Source organism: Lissotriton vulgaris, chromosome 4_1 (assembly GCF_964263255.1).
Source record: "Lissotriton vulgaris chromosome 4_1, aLisVul1.2, whole genome shotgun sequence".
In the NCBI taxonomy this organism is placed as follows: domain Eukaryota; kingdom Metazoa; phylum Chordata; class Amphibia; order Caudata; family Salamandridae; genus Lissotriton; species Lissotriton vulgaris.
In genome coordinates, this window is record NC_141691.1 from 681,553,685 (window position 1) to 681,571,337 (window position 17,653).

General features: G+C 42.5%; 1 protein-coding gene across 1 annotated transcript in view; it reads left to right on the plus strand.

Annotated features, from left to right (window-relative positions):
• The window catches only part of LOC147722438 (aromatic-L-amino-acid decarboxylase-like), a 1,636,613-nt gene that overhangs the window by 111,937 nt on the left and 1,507,023 nt on the right, over nucleotides 1-17,653 (plus strand). Inside the window, exon 3 of the mRNA XM_086964961.1 lies at nucleotides 1,474-1,593. Coding sequence (XP_086821087.1) covers nucleotides 1,474-1,593 — 120 coding nt within the window. The remainder of the gene's footprint in view (nucleotides 1-1,473; nucleotides 1,594-17,653) is intronic.

Sequence of the window (17,653 nt, forward strand, 5' to 3'; positions counted from 1 at the left end):
ACACTGTGGTCTTTTATTAGCGTGGGAGGTGATTGGCGGGGGGGGCGGGCCGGCAGGGAGAGCAGCCCAGCTGATGATTTTCTGGCACGCAGGGACTCCTGGTCCACGGAGTCCCTGCCTTGTGCTCGCAGCCCTGCTGGTCGATTACAAAGAAAGAAGCCCCACCTGCAGCAGCTCCCGCGGTTACAGCCGCGTGAGGCACCTGCGAAGCGGGTCCGGCGAGTTGCTGCCGTCAGCCCCGGTGATAAAAGCACGTAGGATGTGGTAGCAGCAGGCGGGTAGGTTTGTTTGCAGAGTCCTGGTCAGAAGAGTCCGGCTGGCAGATTTCCCGGGCCCCCGTTTAACTCCGTGGGCGGGGGGGGCGGGGCCGGCAGGGAGAGCAGCCCAGCTGATGATTTTCTGGCACGCAGGGACTCCTGGTCCACAGAGTCCCTGCCTTGTGCTCGCAGCCCTGCCGGTCGATTACAAAGAAAGAAGCCCCACCTGCAGCAGTTCCCGCGGTTACAGCCGCGCTGCGGGACCCGCGAAGCGGATCCGGCGAGTTGCTGCCGTCAGTCCCGGTGATAAAAGCACGTAGGATGTGGTAGCAGCAGGCGGGTAGGTTTGTTTGCAGAGTCCTGGTCAGAAGAGTCCCGATGAATAAAGATATTAAATTATGATGCATTTATCACTTTATCGTGGAATATAATGGTATCTTTTTAAGGCTTGAGTTGTTTTATTAAGCTTGGAATCATGATTTATGTGTCAGTACCGATTGTAAATATTTGTATTGTAAATGTACATGATCTACTGGCTTACTAATCTAAATAAAGTTTATTTGTATAAATGAAGGAATTACAGTCAACACATTCTTCTGGAAGGGACTAGGATTGAGGTGGGTATTGACCTGTGTGGGCCATTCGTAGACTGGGATTCACCATCAAACTTGCCCTTATGTGTTGTTTATCATTTCGTACTTCCTGAAAGGGTGATGCAGTGAATGGTGAATTTTGAAACATTCCTCAAAAAATTGCTAAACTATAAATCGGTCATAAATGTATATCTAGGTTTTTTGTAATTATAAGAATATAGACGTGAATATCTTGATGGCCTTGAGATTCGTTGGCAGTGTGTTTTAGTAATAAGATGAATTACAGCATATTACCAGAACTACAAGAGAGTAGATCAAGTCTGATGCACAAAACAGTTTTGCTCATCTCCATAACATTTGGATCATGGCACTATTCCAATTTTGTTTAACTGGAGCGGGAAGCTCTGGTGTGATATTAGATACTATTTGTTCATGGAAGGACATTCAAGTATAAATGATGGAAACTAAAACAATGACTGAATCACAAAGTAGCTGCTTGAAACACTTCATTGATTAAAGAAGGCATGAGCCAGTACAATACAAGCAAGCAAAAGAAAAGGTTTTATTTGTATTTTTTCTTTTTTTTTTTAAAATGATGTATGATGTTTTTTTCCCTTCTGCAGACTGCCAGCCCGGCTTGCACAGAGCTCGAGATAGTCATGTTGGACTGGCTGGCGAAGATGATCCATTTACCCAAAGAGTTTTTAGCTGGGGGTGACGGAGATGGTGGCGGAGTGATTCAGGTAGGTAGAAACAACAAAGAAGTAATATAAAAGAAACCCACAGGTCACTCATTAATGGCTTACTCCAAACTAACAGGCACCCGAAACAATAAACAGCAATTAGGGGGTAAATATGTTTTAATCAACCAAGTTCAAGTGAAAATTGGTCATGCTGTCAATCTTCTTCCTACTTACAATGTTCGTGTGGAGCACCCGCTTGCATGATGAAGCCAAATCTAGAGTTGTGTCTGTTTGCTTCAATTTAATGTAAACATGTATAAAAGTAAGATTGCATCAATTGAGGGGGTGCAGCATATGGGACTATGTCTTTCTTGAAAGAGGCTAGAACGGACTTAGCAATAAAGTTTTGCCATGTATCTTTTCCGTATTTATTTAGACCCTGTGATTACCTAACTAATTTATTATTCCATAAATGAAGATAAGCAGATCAGTCTTTGCTGGAACTCAAATCTGTGTCCTGCAATTTTAACACAACTGACGAGGAAGCCTTGACCCATAAAACTTTTGTAACTGGCCCAGACAGCCGGTTAAATAGTATTTATCGTCCAATCTTCAATTTTCGTGGGATATATCTATGGAGAAACTTCCTCCCGAAGCATTATGGTACGTGTGAACTTGTGTATGTCATATCTCTAATTATTTTGGCCTTGAATTACAAGTTTTCCTTCGTGGGTTCTGTAAATTCATTGTTATCAATGGGTAGTGTAATGCTGGCAACGGTCTAGTTGCCGCACGCACACACGCACTCCCACACCCGCAGGCCAGGCGTGGCCTGCGGGGCTAAATAAAAGGAGGACGGGCGCTCAAGCACGTCACTTCCGACAGTGACACTGGTGTCTGCCTGATTGCTGTAGCCGCTGCGCGACCTGCCCCTGCGCACCAGTGCAAGCCCCTCTAGGCCTGAGGTGGCCCCAAATTGCTACGCACAACAGGTGGGATATGCTGCTTTGTGCGACTTAGGAATGTACTTGTGTAGCCCTACATCCCTATGCTCAAATCAAGTTAGTAAGGTAGTAGTACTCCCCGCTTTTACTTCAGTCAGTCTCTCACCATGGTGAGGTGCTGAGAATACCACTTCCTGGTTCGCAGACCTGAAGCCTTAGTCTAGACTCAGCAGCGTTAAGTTGCTCTTTTTCTTATAATTAAAAGTGCTTTCTTTCACTCCTCCTATTTGTAGGTATATGCTGTATACCTATTCACTGTATCAGTATGAATCAATACTGTCTATAATAGGTTAAACATTTGCTCTTTCAGTGGGCAATCAAACATGGAGTTTGTTTCGATTCAATATCATATAGTTCTAAGCCGATGACTCCCAGCGCCTGGATACCCTTGGAGGTGATAAGTTGTGCATTACAAATCTGGATTTAATTATTAATTAGTTGATTGATTAAGTGCTAGCCCTGTCAGTAGAACAATTCACTCCAGTGGATTGATAACAGTAACTGGGGGTTGATCCCACTTATCCCCTCTCAGATATCCAACAAATTTGTACGGCATTATTCATAATCTCTTTCATGCCAGATACTTACCTCTAATATCATACCTCACCCATAATCGGTGGATGATAAATTACCCATCAGGTTAGGTCAACCTTTCTAGTTGAAAGCATAGATGGCGCGCACACTGTCATGCAAGTTGCATCTGATTATTATATCCTCTACATTGATTTTCCCTCTGTTGCAGAGTCATGGTAGTCCCCTGAGGCTAAGTAAAACCTCCCCTAGAGCATAATGAAACATACCTTCATTTCAATTTCTTCCTACATCCTTAATGTCTGGTTTTAGCATTTTGACACTCAGTACACGAGTGGCTTTGGAGATAACATCTTTCATCTGTCCCACTCTCACAGTAATTTACCCCGTCTAAATAGTGACTATTGCACTGCAACCAAAGAAGTATGCTGCTACATTGCTCCCATGTAGGAACAGAGTTGCATGTTGAAATACAGACTTTAAAAATAAACATCACAAGAATAAATATTCAGCAATATAGACTGCTAAAATAAGCACCATGCAAACATACATACCTACAAAAAGTTCGACTGGTTACAAATTCCTTATTCTTGCCAAGTCAAACTTCTCAAGGACTGGGTTAAATTGATATTTTAATTCTAATCGCAGCATATTCGGAAACAATTGCAACACTCTGTTTCCAGAAGGGAATGAGAGACTTAGCCGCCTGGATGAAAATCAGCTGGCTGAAGCTCAACTTGGAGAAGACCGAGGCATCCTCAGGCCCTCAACCTCTGCCTAGGACAACACCTGGTGGCCCTCTGCCCTCGGGAGTCCGCCTACCCCGACAGACCATGCACGGAACCTCTACATCATCCTCGACTCCTCCGTCACCATGACTCGCCAGATCACCTCCATCGCCTCCACCAGCTTCAACTGCCTCCAGATCCTCTGCAAGACCTTCAAATGGATACCCTCAGAATGCAGAAAAACCATCACCCACAGACTCATAACACACAGATTGGACTACAGCAACGCCCTCTACACCGGAATCATCATAGCTCTCCTACAAAGGCTACAGACTATCTAGAACGCCGCAGCTAGCAAGTGGTAATTATATGCTGTTTAAACGTGTTGGGAAAATTGCCCTGTAATTGTAAGTGAAAGCTGGAATCGTTACTAACAGAAAGATGGACGGAAGTTCGGCCATGAGTATGCGGGGCACAAGCCATTGGTGATAATGCCTCTCCAGCGGGGTCACCATCGCAACCAATGTCCATCTTGCAAGAGATGAGGATGTATTATAACATGCACGGCCCGGGGCGAAAAGTGGAGCAAATAGAGAGCAACGTGATCCCTTTGTGGAAATGCAAAGAAGCTGAGCTTCGATGCCTGCCATACGTGCTTTTCTATGAAGAACAGAAGGATTGCTTGTTTTTGAGTTTATGATCCTTGGCCATCTGGTAAATTAAAATGTCACAACAAAATGTATGCTTAAATCAACGAGAGAGAGAGGACTAGATAGGCTAGACCGTATCCCCTGGATTATGTATATATATCAATAAGGACTAGCTAGCTCGGTGCCACTGTGGTGGGCCCGATGATGAAGCATGCCACCGTCTAGGTCGGTGGGTGAGGGCTTTATAAGGAAAACAGTGCTTTTCCTTATTTGTTGACGTACCTACCTGAGTCTCCTAATCTCCTTAAACTAGCTAGTCCTTATTGATATATATACAACAAAATGTATATCATATTTATATAAGTTTTGAGCACATGTTTTGAAACAAAGAGGTTGATTTGAAATGCTACTATGGCCTATCTCGTAATTTTTTTTTTTTTTTTTGCTCAATAAATTTATTGGTTATAGAGGAACATATAAATAGTTAAAATACCATAAAAGGTGATACAAGTGATGAAAATTGAAGAAGGACAAAATAGCAATCATAAAATAGTTATAAGCAAATTGATCCTAAAATAAGTCTTAAATGGATTATAAAAGAAGAAAAGTTGAAGCATAGGGACCGTAGTAAACATCACAGGTATCACCATGGGAGGAGAAAGATACACACAAGAGAAAAGGAAAGAAGAAAAAAATAAAAAAAATAAAAAGGAAGATAGAAGAAGGGAAGAAAAGGAAGAGGAAGGAAGGATCTTCTGAGGGACTACATAAACATACAATGACAACACTCAGCTAAACAAGACGAAGGGATATTGATCAACTAAACCCTTTGATGCTAAATTCATATATGAGTCTAAAGTTCTCCAAACACTATTAGAAATCGAAGGAGAAAGATGAGCCTCATCAACCGAAGTATGAACACTTCTCAAAAAGGAGACTCTTGCCCACCAAGTGCGATATGATGAGAAAGAGGAAAAAGATTTCCATTCCATAAGAATCACTTTTACCGCAACAGTCAGCAAAAGGTCCATTAATTGTGAGTCTAAGGTATCCAAGGGCAGGGGAACCCTGGAAGCAGTGGGCCCAACATAATAATGGGAAAGGAGAGCTGGCATCGAAGATTACAAATCAACTGAAGATGTTTATGTATTGAATCCCAGAAGGATTGAAGAAGCGAACACTCAAAAAACATATGTGAATAGTAACCAGCAGACAAACCACAACTCCAACAGAGATCATCTTCCTTCAAGTAAAGAGAGTGTAAGAGTACCTGAGTCCAATGAAGAAGATTGATAGAGAAAAATTTAGACTGGATTAAAGAAGGGGCAACTTTATTGCGGAGAGAAAGCTTCCCAATCAGCTGCCAAGAATCTGAAGAAATATGATTAGAAACTTCCTGATTAAAATGAGATAACCATTTCTTCTGGGTAACAGTACACAAGGCAGAGGAAGTGGAGGACAGAAATTTTAAATTTTGGAAGCCACATGACCCGATCTAAGCCACAATTGGAATAACGTAATGGTAGGAGAGTTTGGATCCAGACGCAGTTTAGCTATAGGAACTTTTATTTTCAGGAAGGTGTAAAAGTCCAAATTAGTGAGGGAAAATTGTTGAGGTAGGGAAGAAAAAAACAATGGATCATTGTTTAAGTCATAGAGATGACGTACTAGTGTAATCCCTTTAGTAGCCCAAAAAGAGATCAACTAGGGATCAATAATAAATTTAATTCTAGGATTACGCCATAGAGAAGACCATCTCGATTTATGAATTGGAATGGAAACTCTCTTATCGACTGTCTTGACTGCTGCAATGGTATCTAAGATGATCGAGCGAGAAAAAGGAATAGATATGGTAGAGGTAGTTAAAAATGAAGAAGGCGGTAAGGGAGAGGAAAGATCTTGTTCAATCAAGAACCAAGAGGGAATATGATCAGGGGCAGAGGAGAACCAGAGAGCTCCCTGAGAGGCTAAAAAAGCAGTTTGATATTTCTCCCAATCAGGAAAATTACAGCCATCCATATCATAAGGTTTCCGTAGATATTTTTACAAACTATATTTTTGTAAACAATATTTTTTACTCTATATTTTAGTACTTACCTGTTTGTAGATACAAAGTCAATATTCTGTCTGTCGATATTTTTTCGCCTATATTTCTGGTAGTCGATATTATGTCCTTCGATATTATGTCAGTGATCCCCCAGAGACACCAGAGAAAAGAGAGACAGTTTCTGAAATCGCGGGAATGGCACGCTCAATATCATCTGAGAAAATAAGAACATCATCCGCATAGGCGGCAGTTTTTATACAATGTGGACCAAAAGTAAACCCTTTAATATCCGGATGGAGGTCAAGTAATGTAAGGTGCGGATCAATAGATAGTAAAAACAAAAGCGGAGACAGGGGACAACCTTGCCTGGTGCCTTGGCGAAGATAAAAAAACGAAGACGTAGCTCCATTAACCCTAATGTTTGCTCCAGGCTGAGAATATAAAGACATAGTCATATTTATAAAAGAATCACCAAGATTATGCACACAAAGTGTAGCATGTAAGAAAGGTCAAGAAACCTTGTCAAAAGCCTTCTCTGCATCATGGGCTAGAGCAGCCGCTGGAAGGTGCAATCTCTTAGCCGTACCCAAAATATGACAAAATGTACGAATGTTGTCCCTCACCAAACGACCCTTGACAAAACCCGTATCAGAAGGGTGAACGAGTTTAGGAATATATAATTCCAACTGCTTGGCTAATATCTTGGCAAAAATCTTTGCTTCCATATTAAGAAGGGAAATAGGGCGATAATTTTTGGGATCCGAGTGATCTTCACCTCTTTCGGGATCACCACTATGGTGGCATCAGCTGCCAAACCCGAGACTGCTCCCCCTTTGAATGAAAGCTTCAAAGACAGACTTAAAGCGAGGAACAACAGAGGAAAGAAAGGTTTTATAAAACATAATGGGAAAACCATCAGGCCCGAGAGCCTTTCCAGAACGAGTAGCTTTTATTGCAGACAGGGCCGGCTCTAGGCTCATGGTGGCCCTGGGCAGGGAGCGTAGGTAGGGGGCCCGGAAGAGGGGGTCCGGGCGGGGCGGAGCGCGCAGGCCAGTAAAGAGGGGAGGGGGCCAGGGAGTTTAGAAGTGGAACAGAGCCGGAGGCCGCCGAATCCCTGCCAGGGGCCACCACGCAAATATGTATCCATCCTCAGAGGATTAATATATTAAGGATATATATTGGCGTGGTGGCCCCTGGGGTTTGGTGGCCCTGTGCAGGTGCACAGCTTGCACATGCCTAGAGCCGGCCCTGTTGCAGATATAATTTCCTCAGAAGTAATCGGACCACCTAGTTTCTGACCGTCTTCCGCCGATACAGATTGAATAGGAATTGTCTTTAAAAACGCTTGACATAGCTCAAAAGAGGGTTGGTTAGTGGGAGTATAAAGCTTACTATAAAAATCCCGAAAGACGTCAAGAATTTCTTTGGTTTGAAGTTTGTTGACCCCAGAGCTGTCCTTAATGGAGGATATTTGAGAAGATTTAAAATGCCAAAATTCGACCTGCATGATTTTTTAATAGTAAGCATTTGGATTTTTGGGCCTGAACCCCAATGTGAGCTCTCTTAGTAACACTAGTGTTGTAGGAATATTTTAAATTCTTAATAGTTTGTAAGCACTTTTGGTCTTTAGAGCCACGATAAAGAATCTCTTGACATTTGATCTTATCTGATAAATCCGTTTTTTGATGTCAGCATTTCTCTTCGCCATACATTTAATAATATGGCCCGAAGAGTACATTGAAAAGCATCCCACAAAACTACTGGGGAACTAACCGAACCATCATTAACGGCAAAGAAATTTTCAATTTCTTTAGATAAAGCTAGAACCTGAGATTCTTCATGAAGGATTTCTGTATTCAGTCTCCAAGAGCGAGGTCCTTGCTTAGGAGCAAAGGACAAGAGAGAGAAGGAAATAGCAGCATGATCAGAGACGAGAATAGGATGAATGTGAGGGGAGGAAGAAGACTGAACAAGAGACGAATGAACCAAAAGATAATCAACACGAGAGAATGTAGAATGAGGCAAGGAAAAGAAAGTAAAGTCACTTCTGTGGGGTTATAAAGGCGCCAAATATCTTGAAGCTGAACAAAGGAACACATATTCAACATTTGTTTATGCACTCTAGGAGGACGGTAAGTAAAAGCAGAATTCCTATCCAGCAAGGGATCCATTGGTAAATTGAAATCACCACCAGCAATTAGATTACCTTGATGCGGTGTATCAACCCACTTTTTAGTAATCGTTCACCAGAACGAGGGGTCATCATCATTTGGAGCATATTTATTTAAAACATAGAGATCATTAGTACCATCAGAAAGCCTGGACAATAACCAACGGGCCTCTGAGTCATGTTCAGCAGAGACCACTGATAAACCAGAATTTTTAGAAATTAATGTTATTACACCATTCTTTTTGCCTAAGGCATCAGAGCATACAACATCAATAACCCATTCTTTCCTTAGACATAAGGCCTCCTTGTAAGAAACTTTTGTTTCCTGTAATAAAACCAAATCAGAAGATAAAGATTTACAGTAATCCAGAATTTTCGATCTTTTTACCGGATGGTTTAAGCCCTTAACGTTAAGGGACAAAACATTCAAACCAGCCATACTGCTGCAAAAGCAAAACACCCATAATACACCAATAATAAAGGAAGAAAGAAAAATACAAAATCAAACAAAAAAAGATCCACCATTCACAACAGACAAGGGGAGTGACAACAGAAGATCCAAAAAAAGAGAGAAAAAGAGAGAGAAGAAAAAGGAGAGAAAGAAAAGGAAGAAAAGGTAAGCAAAAAGGAGAATAGAGAGGCGAGAAGAAAAAGATCGAACATGGGAGGTCTAAAAAGGATCAAGTTCATACCAGAGGGGACATGGAGAGGCACAGGAGGGAACCACCAGTGGAGGAAGATAAACAATTCATGAAAGTCGATAGAAAAACTAGGCGTATAGGGCTGACTGAGAGCAACTCGAAAAAATAGCATAAGTAAATCAATATAAGCATATTATGAAAATAAATACAAGCCAACCAGGCCAAGCGCATGTTATAAAAATCTTAGTTAAAAAGTGTAACAAGAATCAACCGGAGCAATAAATATGCAATAAATACAAAATCATCACATGTAGGAAGATGAACAGCAAAACATGTAGAATATACTTATGAACTATGTATCTATCATTTATAAGAGGAAGATGAAGCGTAACATAACTTGAGTGCTATAACCACTGCAGATGAATACAGAGCATAACAAATTCAAAATGCATTGTAACATATAAATCATGCTGCATAAGACAAGAAACAAAAAGAAAAAAGAAACCAAAAAAATATAAAACAATACAGCACTAACATGGAACATGGAACAACATGAAAAATATCAGCCAAGATAATGAAGATCAACACGGGAGGGACGTAAGAGGAAATGGAGAGAAGACAGAAACAACAATATATAAAAGAAAAGAGAAACAAACCAAAGGCTATAGTATAACAATTTACAACATATTAACTATAAATAATGACAGAAAAACGTGTGTATACAAGGGAAAGTTAAGAAGAAAAACCAAGCATTGATCACAGGAACATAGCAAACAACAAATAGAATGCAGTAGAACATCATAGAAAAACAAAAATGAGTCAAGATCCAGAAGGACCAGGAACAGGAGAGGAATCCATCTGAGACTCCATCTGATTATCCAGGAAGGAAGAGAGATCAGCAGGCTCGTCGAAGATTCTAGACCGGCCCTTAAAAGTGATCCGGAATTTTGAAGGACCAGCAAAGGAAAATGGGATGTTCATGTCCGTCAGACATTTCCGCAAGTTAAGAAAACCCTTCCTTCTAATGACCGTATCTCTGGCAAAGTCTTGTGATATTGAAATACGATGACCTTCCCAATGAACTACCTTGACCTTCCTCATGTGAGCCAAAATTTGTTCCGATTGTTGATGACGTAATGGTTTAAACATTATCGCCCTAGGGTGAGACGAGGACTTGGGTTGAAAGGAAGGAACACGGTGAGGGCCGTTCAATCTCAAAATCTTTCTGAAACGAAATCTGCAAAGTAGAAGGAAGCCATTGGTACAGGAAGTCTATCATAGAGGGGGCTGACTTTTCCGCATCCTCCTGTAGGCCAAAAATTCGCAAGTTACTTCTACGATTCCGATCTTCCTGTTCCGTGAGGTCTCTCCGTAATGCCGCCATTGAGCGTTCCATTTGTAATAATGACCTAGAGTGCTGTTGCGCATTATCCTCAACACCACTTATGCGTGTCTCCACAGTCGAAACACGAAGGGATAAGGCTTTGAAGTCATTCCTAATAGCCGTCACTTCAACTTGTAATAAGTCAGTATTGGTCTTGGTAGATTGCGCAATATCGTGAACAGCATTCAGGCATGACAGAATGGTATCCAACGTAGAATTTGTGTCTTTTTGATTGGTTTCAGGAGTAGGAGAATTTTGTTTTGATCTCTTCAGAGAACCCTTGAAGTCCTTGGAATCCTTGACATTCGGAGATAGACCCATATTGGCTGCCATAGGGTACAAGAGGCCAAAAAAACTGCAAAGGTCACTCCAAAGATATTGTGCACTGGTAGAAAAATGAGGACCACTAAGTAAATATAATACTGACACAAAAAGACTCAGTAATATCTTCAGAGGGTCAATGAAAAAGAGCAATATCCAGAGGCCCAGATCTTTGTACTGGGGTGAATGTAAGATATTGTTCTGCATTCTGTCCATCAACTGTGTTTTTTGCAATTTTCACCCTGAGGGGGCTGGGTATTCTCAGACGTGAGTCCCAGGCTCTCCACATCACTGGAGTCAAGCTATCCAGGCTGAAGAAGGCTAATAGCCAGAAACCGGTCCTTGGATGCTTGATTCCGGTCTGGGAAAGACATGGCTTGGTAGTTCGGGATGGACTGTTCCCATGAGGCACAGGGTCAAGGCTGATTTGCATATAGCCATTGTCTGACCTAGGGTGGTGTGGAGTGCAAATAAACGATGGATTTAGGCCCAGATCTTTGTACTGGGGTGAATGTAAGACATTGTTCTGCATTCTGTCCATCAACTGTGTGTTTTGCAATGTCCAGTGGAAGCGACATCAGCAGACAAAATGGCGGTCGTTAGCAAAAAGATAGGGAAAACTATATTTAAAGAGGGAAAAAGCGAAGAAAAAGGGAGTGCACAGGCCCCAAATAGCAGATGTGGCAGAGTAAGCAACTCATGACGTAAAAATGGGCCATCACCTATGGGCGAATATCAATAGAAGGCAAAGACAACAACCCTTAAGTCCAAAAGATGAAAATGTTCCATATTGTTGCCCAAAAACACAGGAAAAGGCTGTTTAGGAACAAGAAAGGGGCAATTGTGGCCAGAGTACCTGAAATCCAGCGTAAACAGCTAATTCTGAGGAGCTGTTGCAGGTTTGCTGAGGAGAAACGCTATCGGCGCAAAAAAAAAAAATGGCGGCCGCGACGTGAAATCCAGTGAGCAAAGCCTCAATTGTCCAAAAATCTGGTTCCTGCCGCCAAAGGAGGAAAAGAAGCGCTTGGAAATAGGCACAGCATATTCCGAAATCAGAAATGCCTATTTCAGTTCCCAGATGTCGTCTATGGGACGCAGAAATCCACCAGGTAGCCTCCAATGCCTCAGAGCTAAAGCGCAAACCGCCATCTCGCAGCGGTGCGCAAGCCACACCCCGCCTATCTCGTAATTTAAGAATTTTCTGCTTTAAAACAATGAGGTTTGAAAGCAGATAAGATATGAAAGAAAAATTCCATTTGAACTTTTAAATTCACAAACCGGCTCTTTGATCTGAGAAAGTAAATTGCCCGCTGACATGGATAACTTCACTATCACCAGAAGTAGTTCCATAAACGTTAGAGCTTGTAAACGACTGTATTTAGTACAATAAGTGGTGGTCAGGCTGACGTAGAACACAGCAGTGGAAGTACGCTGCACTACATGTGTGGTGTAGTAAGGGTGCCTTTGGTTCTAATGCAAACTTAAAGCCCATTTGCCACAGATTGGCTAGTACAAAATAGCCATAATATAGTTTATTGGCCTCCTTATTCAACTGCAACTGGTTGCACTCCATGCATTGCACTAATGGTAACTACTGCCCCTGGATTAGATAATCAGCTACGAACTAGCCCATGGGGTCCTTCTGCATTAACTGACTTTCTATGGCTGTGTGCCCTGCTCTGCTCAGTGATAACTAGCCTTGCTCCCTTGACATCTCCTGGTGTACATTATGTCAAAGATAGTAAATAATTCTGAAGCATGCTCAGCTCCAATGCAAGTTTATATAGTACTAATGCATGTTGTAGGAGTTACACATGACATCAGCTGAGGGATCGTCATCAACATAAAATGACTAATCCAAGAACCAGAAGGACATCTACTAATCTAAAAGGCTGGCATGGGAATGACTATCTTTAAAATTAATTTGCTCTACAGAGTACCTCAAAGGCCCATGTTGATTACACTTGCTGCCCCCTATGAAAACTGTGCAATTGCAGCTCATGAATATTTCTTCAGAGAAGGCAGAAAGAAGAAAAAACGCGTTGAAGTGAAGGTAGGCATGACCAGTTGGTTCAATTCATTTCTGAAATAAGACAGAGTGGCCCATCCCAGTCTTTGCCGTGCTCTCAACCTGCCACGGAGATCTCATAAACCTTGCTCTATGTGTTCCCTTTTCCATCAAATGTGGTCTGCTGATTACATCTCGTCGATCTAGTGAAGTGAAGCAGTGGCAATACATTGGAAATCACAACTTATAGGAGTCATTAGACCAAAACCACAGTATGAGTGACTTGGCTACAGGATGCATATGGAACCTCTCACCTCCTGAAGCATTTCTGCGTGCTGGTAGTGTACCAGTCTTAAAATGGGAAGAGTGGAGGGACTATTTCCTCAACTACATTTCAACAATTGACGAGTATGCAGAGTTGAAGCCCGAAAAAAAGTACAAGATGTTAATGCATAACTTAGGTGCAGGAGGAATAAAAGTGTATAACTCCATAAACAAAAAACTAGGGGCGGAAATGATGCTGACGTGTTCACCAACGCAATCGAAGACCTGAACGCATAGTATAAGCCTACAGTTTGTGTGGGGGTAGACAGATACAAATTTTTCCATAGGAGACAAGGAAAGGAGGAGACAATAGATGACTACGTATCTGCCCTTAAGGATCTAGCGATTAACTGTCGTTTTGGAGGACTACATGATGAACTAATAAGGGATCAAATAGTGATGCAGGGCTCAAATGAGAACATTCAAGACAATCTTTGAGCCAAGGGGGAGTACCCACTGCAGAACATAATTGATATAGCGAGGAAAGCGGAACTTACTGGACGATGTGCCAAAGCGATGTTAAAAGACGAAGAAATAAAGAAAGAATCTGGCCAGGTCACTAAGGTTTCCGATCAAAAAAGTTGGAAAGTCAGCAAGCAAACGGCAAGAAAGGAAGACAATACACAACCAGAAAGAAGACAAGAGAAACGGGGTAAGGGATATTGTTACCGATGCCTGAGCACTGCACATATGGCTTATGATTTTAGATGTCCCGCCCGTGAAGCAAGGTGCACATTCTGTGGCCTAATTGGTCATTTCAACAAGGCATGTAACAGGAAGAAACCACAACATGCAAAAGCTGTGGTCGACGAAGAAGATGAGTTGGATGATGACAAGGATGAAGACATCAACATGTACATCCTCAACATAGACGATGAACAAGAAGAAGAAATGGAAACAAGAAAAGGAGCAAAGACAAGAAAACCGATGTGTACCATGATGATTGGTGGGGTGGAAGTAAACATAGCTGCGGATTCAGGCTCGCCGTACACCATTGTGAATGAAAAGGTGTGGAAATTCAAGTTCAAGAAGGTGATCGGTGATAGACTAAATAAACCGGACATAATTATCAGATCATTTGAGGAAAAACCTATTGAAATAATAGGGTACAGGACTCTCAGGTTCATGTTCAAGAGTAGAGAGGCCCAATGTAAAATCTATGTATCGAAGGTAGGACCATCTGTACTTGGGTGGATGGACCAAGGAAGTCTTGGAATCAAGCTGGATCCCAACAGCCGTGAACCAGTGCTCGGTATGGCAGACGCTGACAACAACGTAAAATCTCAAAGCAGAATGCCTTTCAGCACCGACAATGACACTAAGACAAATGGAATGGTTGAGTCACGCATGTCTAATGTAAGAGAGTCTTCCAGCAAGACAGCAAGGAATGAATGGTTGGAGGAACAAATGAAGAACAAAGACATAGGAATACCATCCATGCCTTGGGAGATGATTGGCATCGACGTGATTGGACCGGTGTCTGATGGAAATGAATTACAATATATAATGGTTATAATTGACCACTACACGAAATGGCCAGAAATAAGGGTCAATAAAAAAGCTGATTCTCTGCACGTGGTCCAATTCTTGGAAGATACATTTGCGCATGAGGGATTACCAAAAAAGTTAGTAAGTGGTAACAGGGTACAATTCACCTCAGACATTTTCAAAGGATACATGAAGAAGCGCCACATCAAACACATAACAACATCTATATACAACCCGACGGCCAAGGGAGCCGTAGAGAAATTTAACAGGGTACTTGAAGGTAACATTCTGATAACCACGTCAGACCAACAGGACTGGAAGAGGGAAATATTTAAAACAGTGTGGGCTTACAGGATAACGCCGTGCAAGTCCACTGGCACCAGCCCATTTGAACTCATGGGCGGACAGACTCCACTTGCTAAGGACAGTGTGGGTTGGGTTGAGGCTGCCCGCAGGGTACACTGGTCTTCAGAGATGGTGAAAGAAAGACTAGCTCAAGCACAATCTAGGAGCAAGAGTCATGACGACAAGGAACCCGGGTGCAGAGTAGTGGAAACCCAAGCAAGTGATGCGGCAAAGGCAAGAAGAAGCAGACATGTCGGCATGGGTCAAGAGAGATACACCAAGCCTCTTCCCGTTCGCAAGGAGTACTGCAATTCTGCACGCCGGAGTGATGGTAAAGCCTGGCGTTTCTCGGCATTGACAACTCGCAAACATCCCGCAAACAATACAGTGGGTAACACACTGTTTAATACTACTCCAGGGAAATCCGGAACGTGGAAGGGTAGGACGGCAAGACAATACGTTTCTGACACTGAATCTGACATTGAACTTCCTGCAACCCTGGGGCGGAGAAGTGATGATGGTGAGCACAAAGGTATCCGACCAGAGGACTGTTTGGCCTCTTTATCCAGACCTGCAGGCCCGAGCCGCAGGCTACCTGCCATCCCGGTCTGTGACCTGGCGCAACCTATGGACAGAAGCAGGGCTGGTAGAATGTTGGGACCGCCAGCCAAACTTAATGACTTTACAGAAGGGTAGCGGAGCCCGACGCTTCCTTCCTGTTGTTGTGGTTCCGGTTCTCCCCAAGGAAGGGGGATGTGTTGTGTTCATCATACGTATGTCCCTCTTGGGACACCTTACCCTGCGTGCGCGTTAGTGTCCCTGTGAGGACACCGTACCGGCAGTGAGGTCACCAGCTGATAACTGTCAGAACTGACAGTTACCAGCTGATCGCCGAGCTGACTGCAGCTGCGCTCCACTTTAAGGAGCATGCGTGTTGGCCTTTTAATAAAGAAGTTAAGAACTTACTTCGTGTCCTTGTGTTCTTAACAGTGTAGCGGTGCACAAAATGTGCAAATCTAACTTTTACAAATCTCGTAATAAAGACTTTGATGATGAACATACCTGCCAACTTGAAGATCACGGTGTGAGGAGGGGCGGGTCTCATGCCGAGAAGTACCTACGAGACACTTTTGAACCCACCCTGCCCCCAAGCCCCCTCCTCCCAAAAAGAAACCTTTCTGCGGCTGATGTCAAGGGGTGTTTTCACACCCCTTAATGGACATCAACAGTTCAAAGTTTCTGAAAACGAGCTGGAAAACTATTATTGACAGTGGTTTTTATCTTGTTTTCCCTGCCACCGTGTGATATCGGCTCCTCACTAGGTGACCGTCTGATGAGAGTTGATGTTGTGTGTCACACTGTGGCACTGTTTGAGGTCGTATGTATGGAAGACAATAGTGGTTGCTTCAAAGCACAAATGGAACAGTGATCCTGAATGGCGTAGCGCAGCTTATACAGTGAGAAAATTGCCATTTTCCTGAAATGCAAAATCATTGTGGATTAATAAACTAAGACTGAAAGGGAAAGGTCTCCTATGGTGAACCATGAGAGCAGACTTGCACCATTATTACAGAAACACAAGGGCCATGCTATTGTGCTACGTCTTTAGGAGTGATGCACAGAGCTAGGTTTCCATGCAACATCTTTAGAAGAGATATGCACTTTGTTCTGCCATGTCACCTCATAAGCAAATTTGAAGACCGGTCAGGGTTTTCTGCATGTCATCATGAGCAATGCGCATTAACGGTGCCTTAGCTCTAGGAACATAGCATAGACAGTGCTATCAAGAATTGAATTCAGTAAAGAAAAATATTGAAAGCGCAGCTTTATCAGGAGGGATGCATAGAGGTTGACCTGCCATCCATAGCAGACCAGCCAGCTTACAGAAATGTTTCACCCTGTGAGGGTGAAGTGTTGCCTTGAAGGGGGCAGTGCTTAGCAGGTGCGCAGGAGACACTACATTTCTGCGGGGTGGGAGGGGGACAAGGACAACCTTTTGGACTTTCTAGTGACTTATACAAATCACTCATTGTCTGCGAGCCGTACGCTCCATTAACCGAATACAATGGCATAGTTTTGTAGTGAAACATCAATAAAGGCAGGCATGTAGTCACAGTTTGCAAATATGCTTTAATTGTTATTAACATTCGCAAAGTAATTAGACCAAATGTGAAAAATAATGCTTTTGAATCTTACAACTTCATGCACCAAGAAAACAAAGGTGGGATTAAAAAAAGGAAGAATAAACTGAATGCTCTTCGTGACATTCCTAAACCTCAAAATGCAATTGGGCTAATAATGGAGTGTACTGGAGACAGGCTGCAGGCACACAGAGCTGTAAAAGAAGAGAAATGTCCACTTACTAAAAGTGGCATATCTAAAATAGTAACGTGAAATCCAACCTTACCAGTAAAGAGGTTTTATCATTTCCATTCCAAAGATATAAAACATGACACAGCTACTCCTTCCTAAGCTGGAA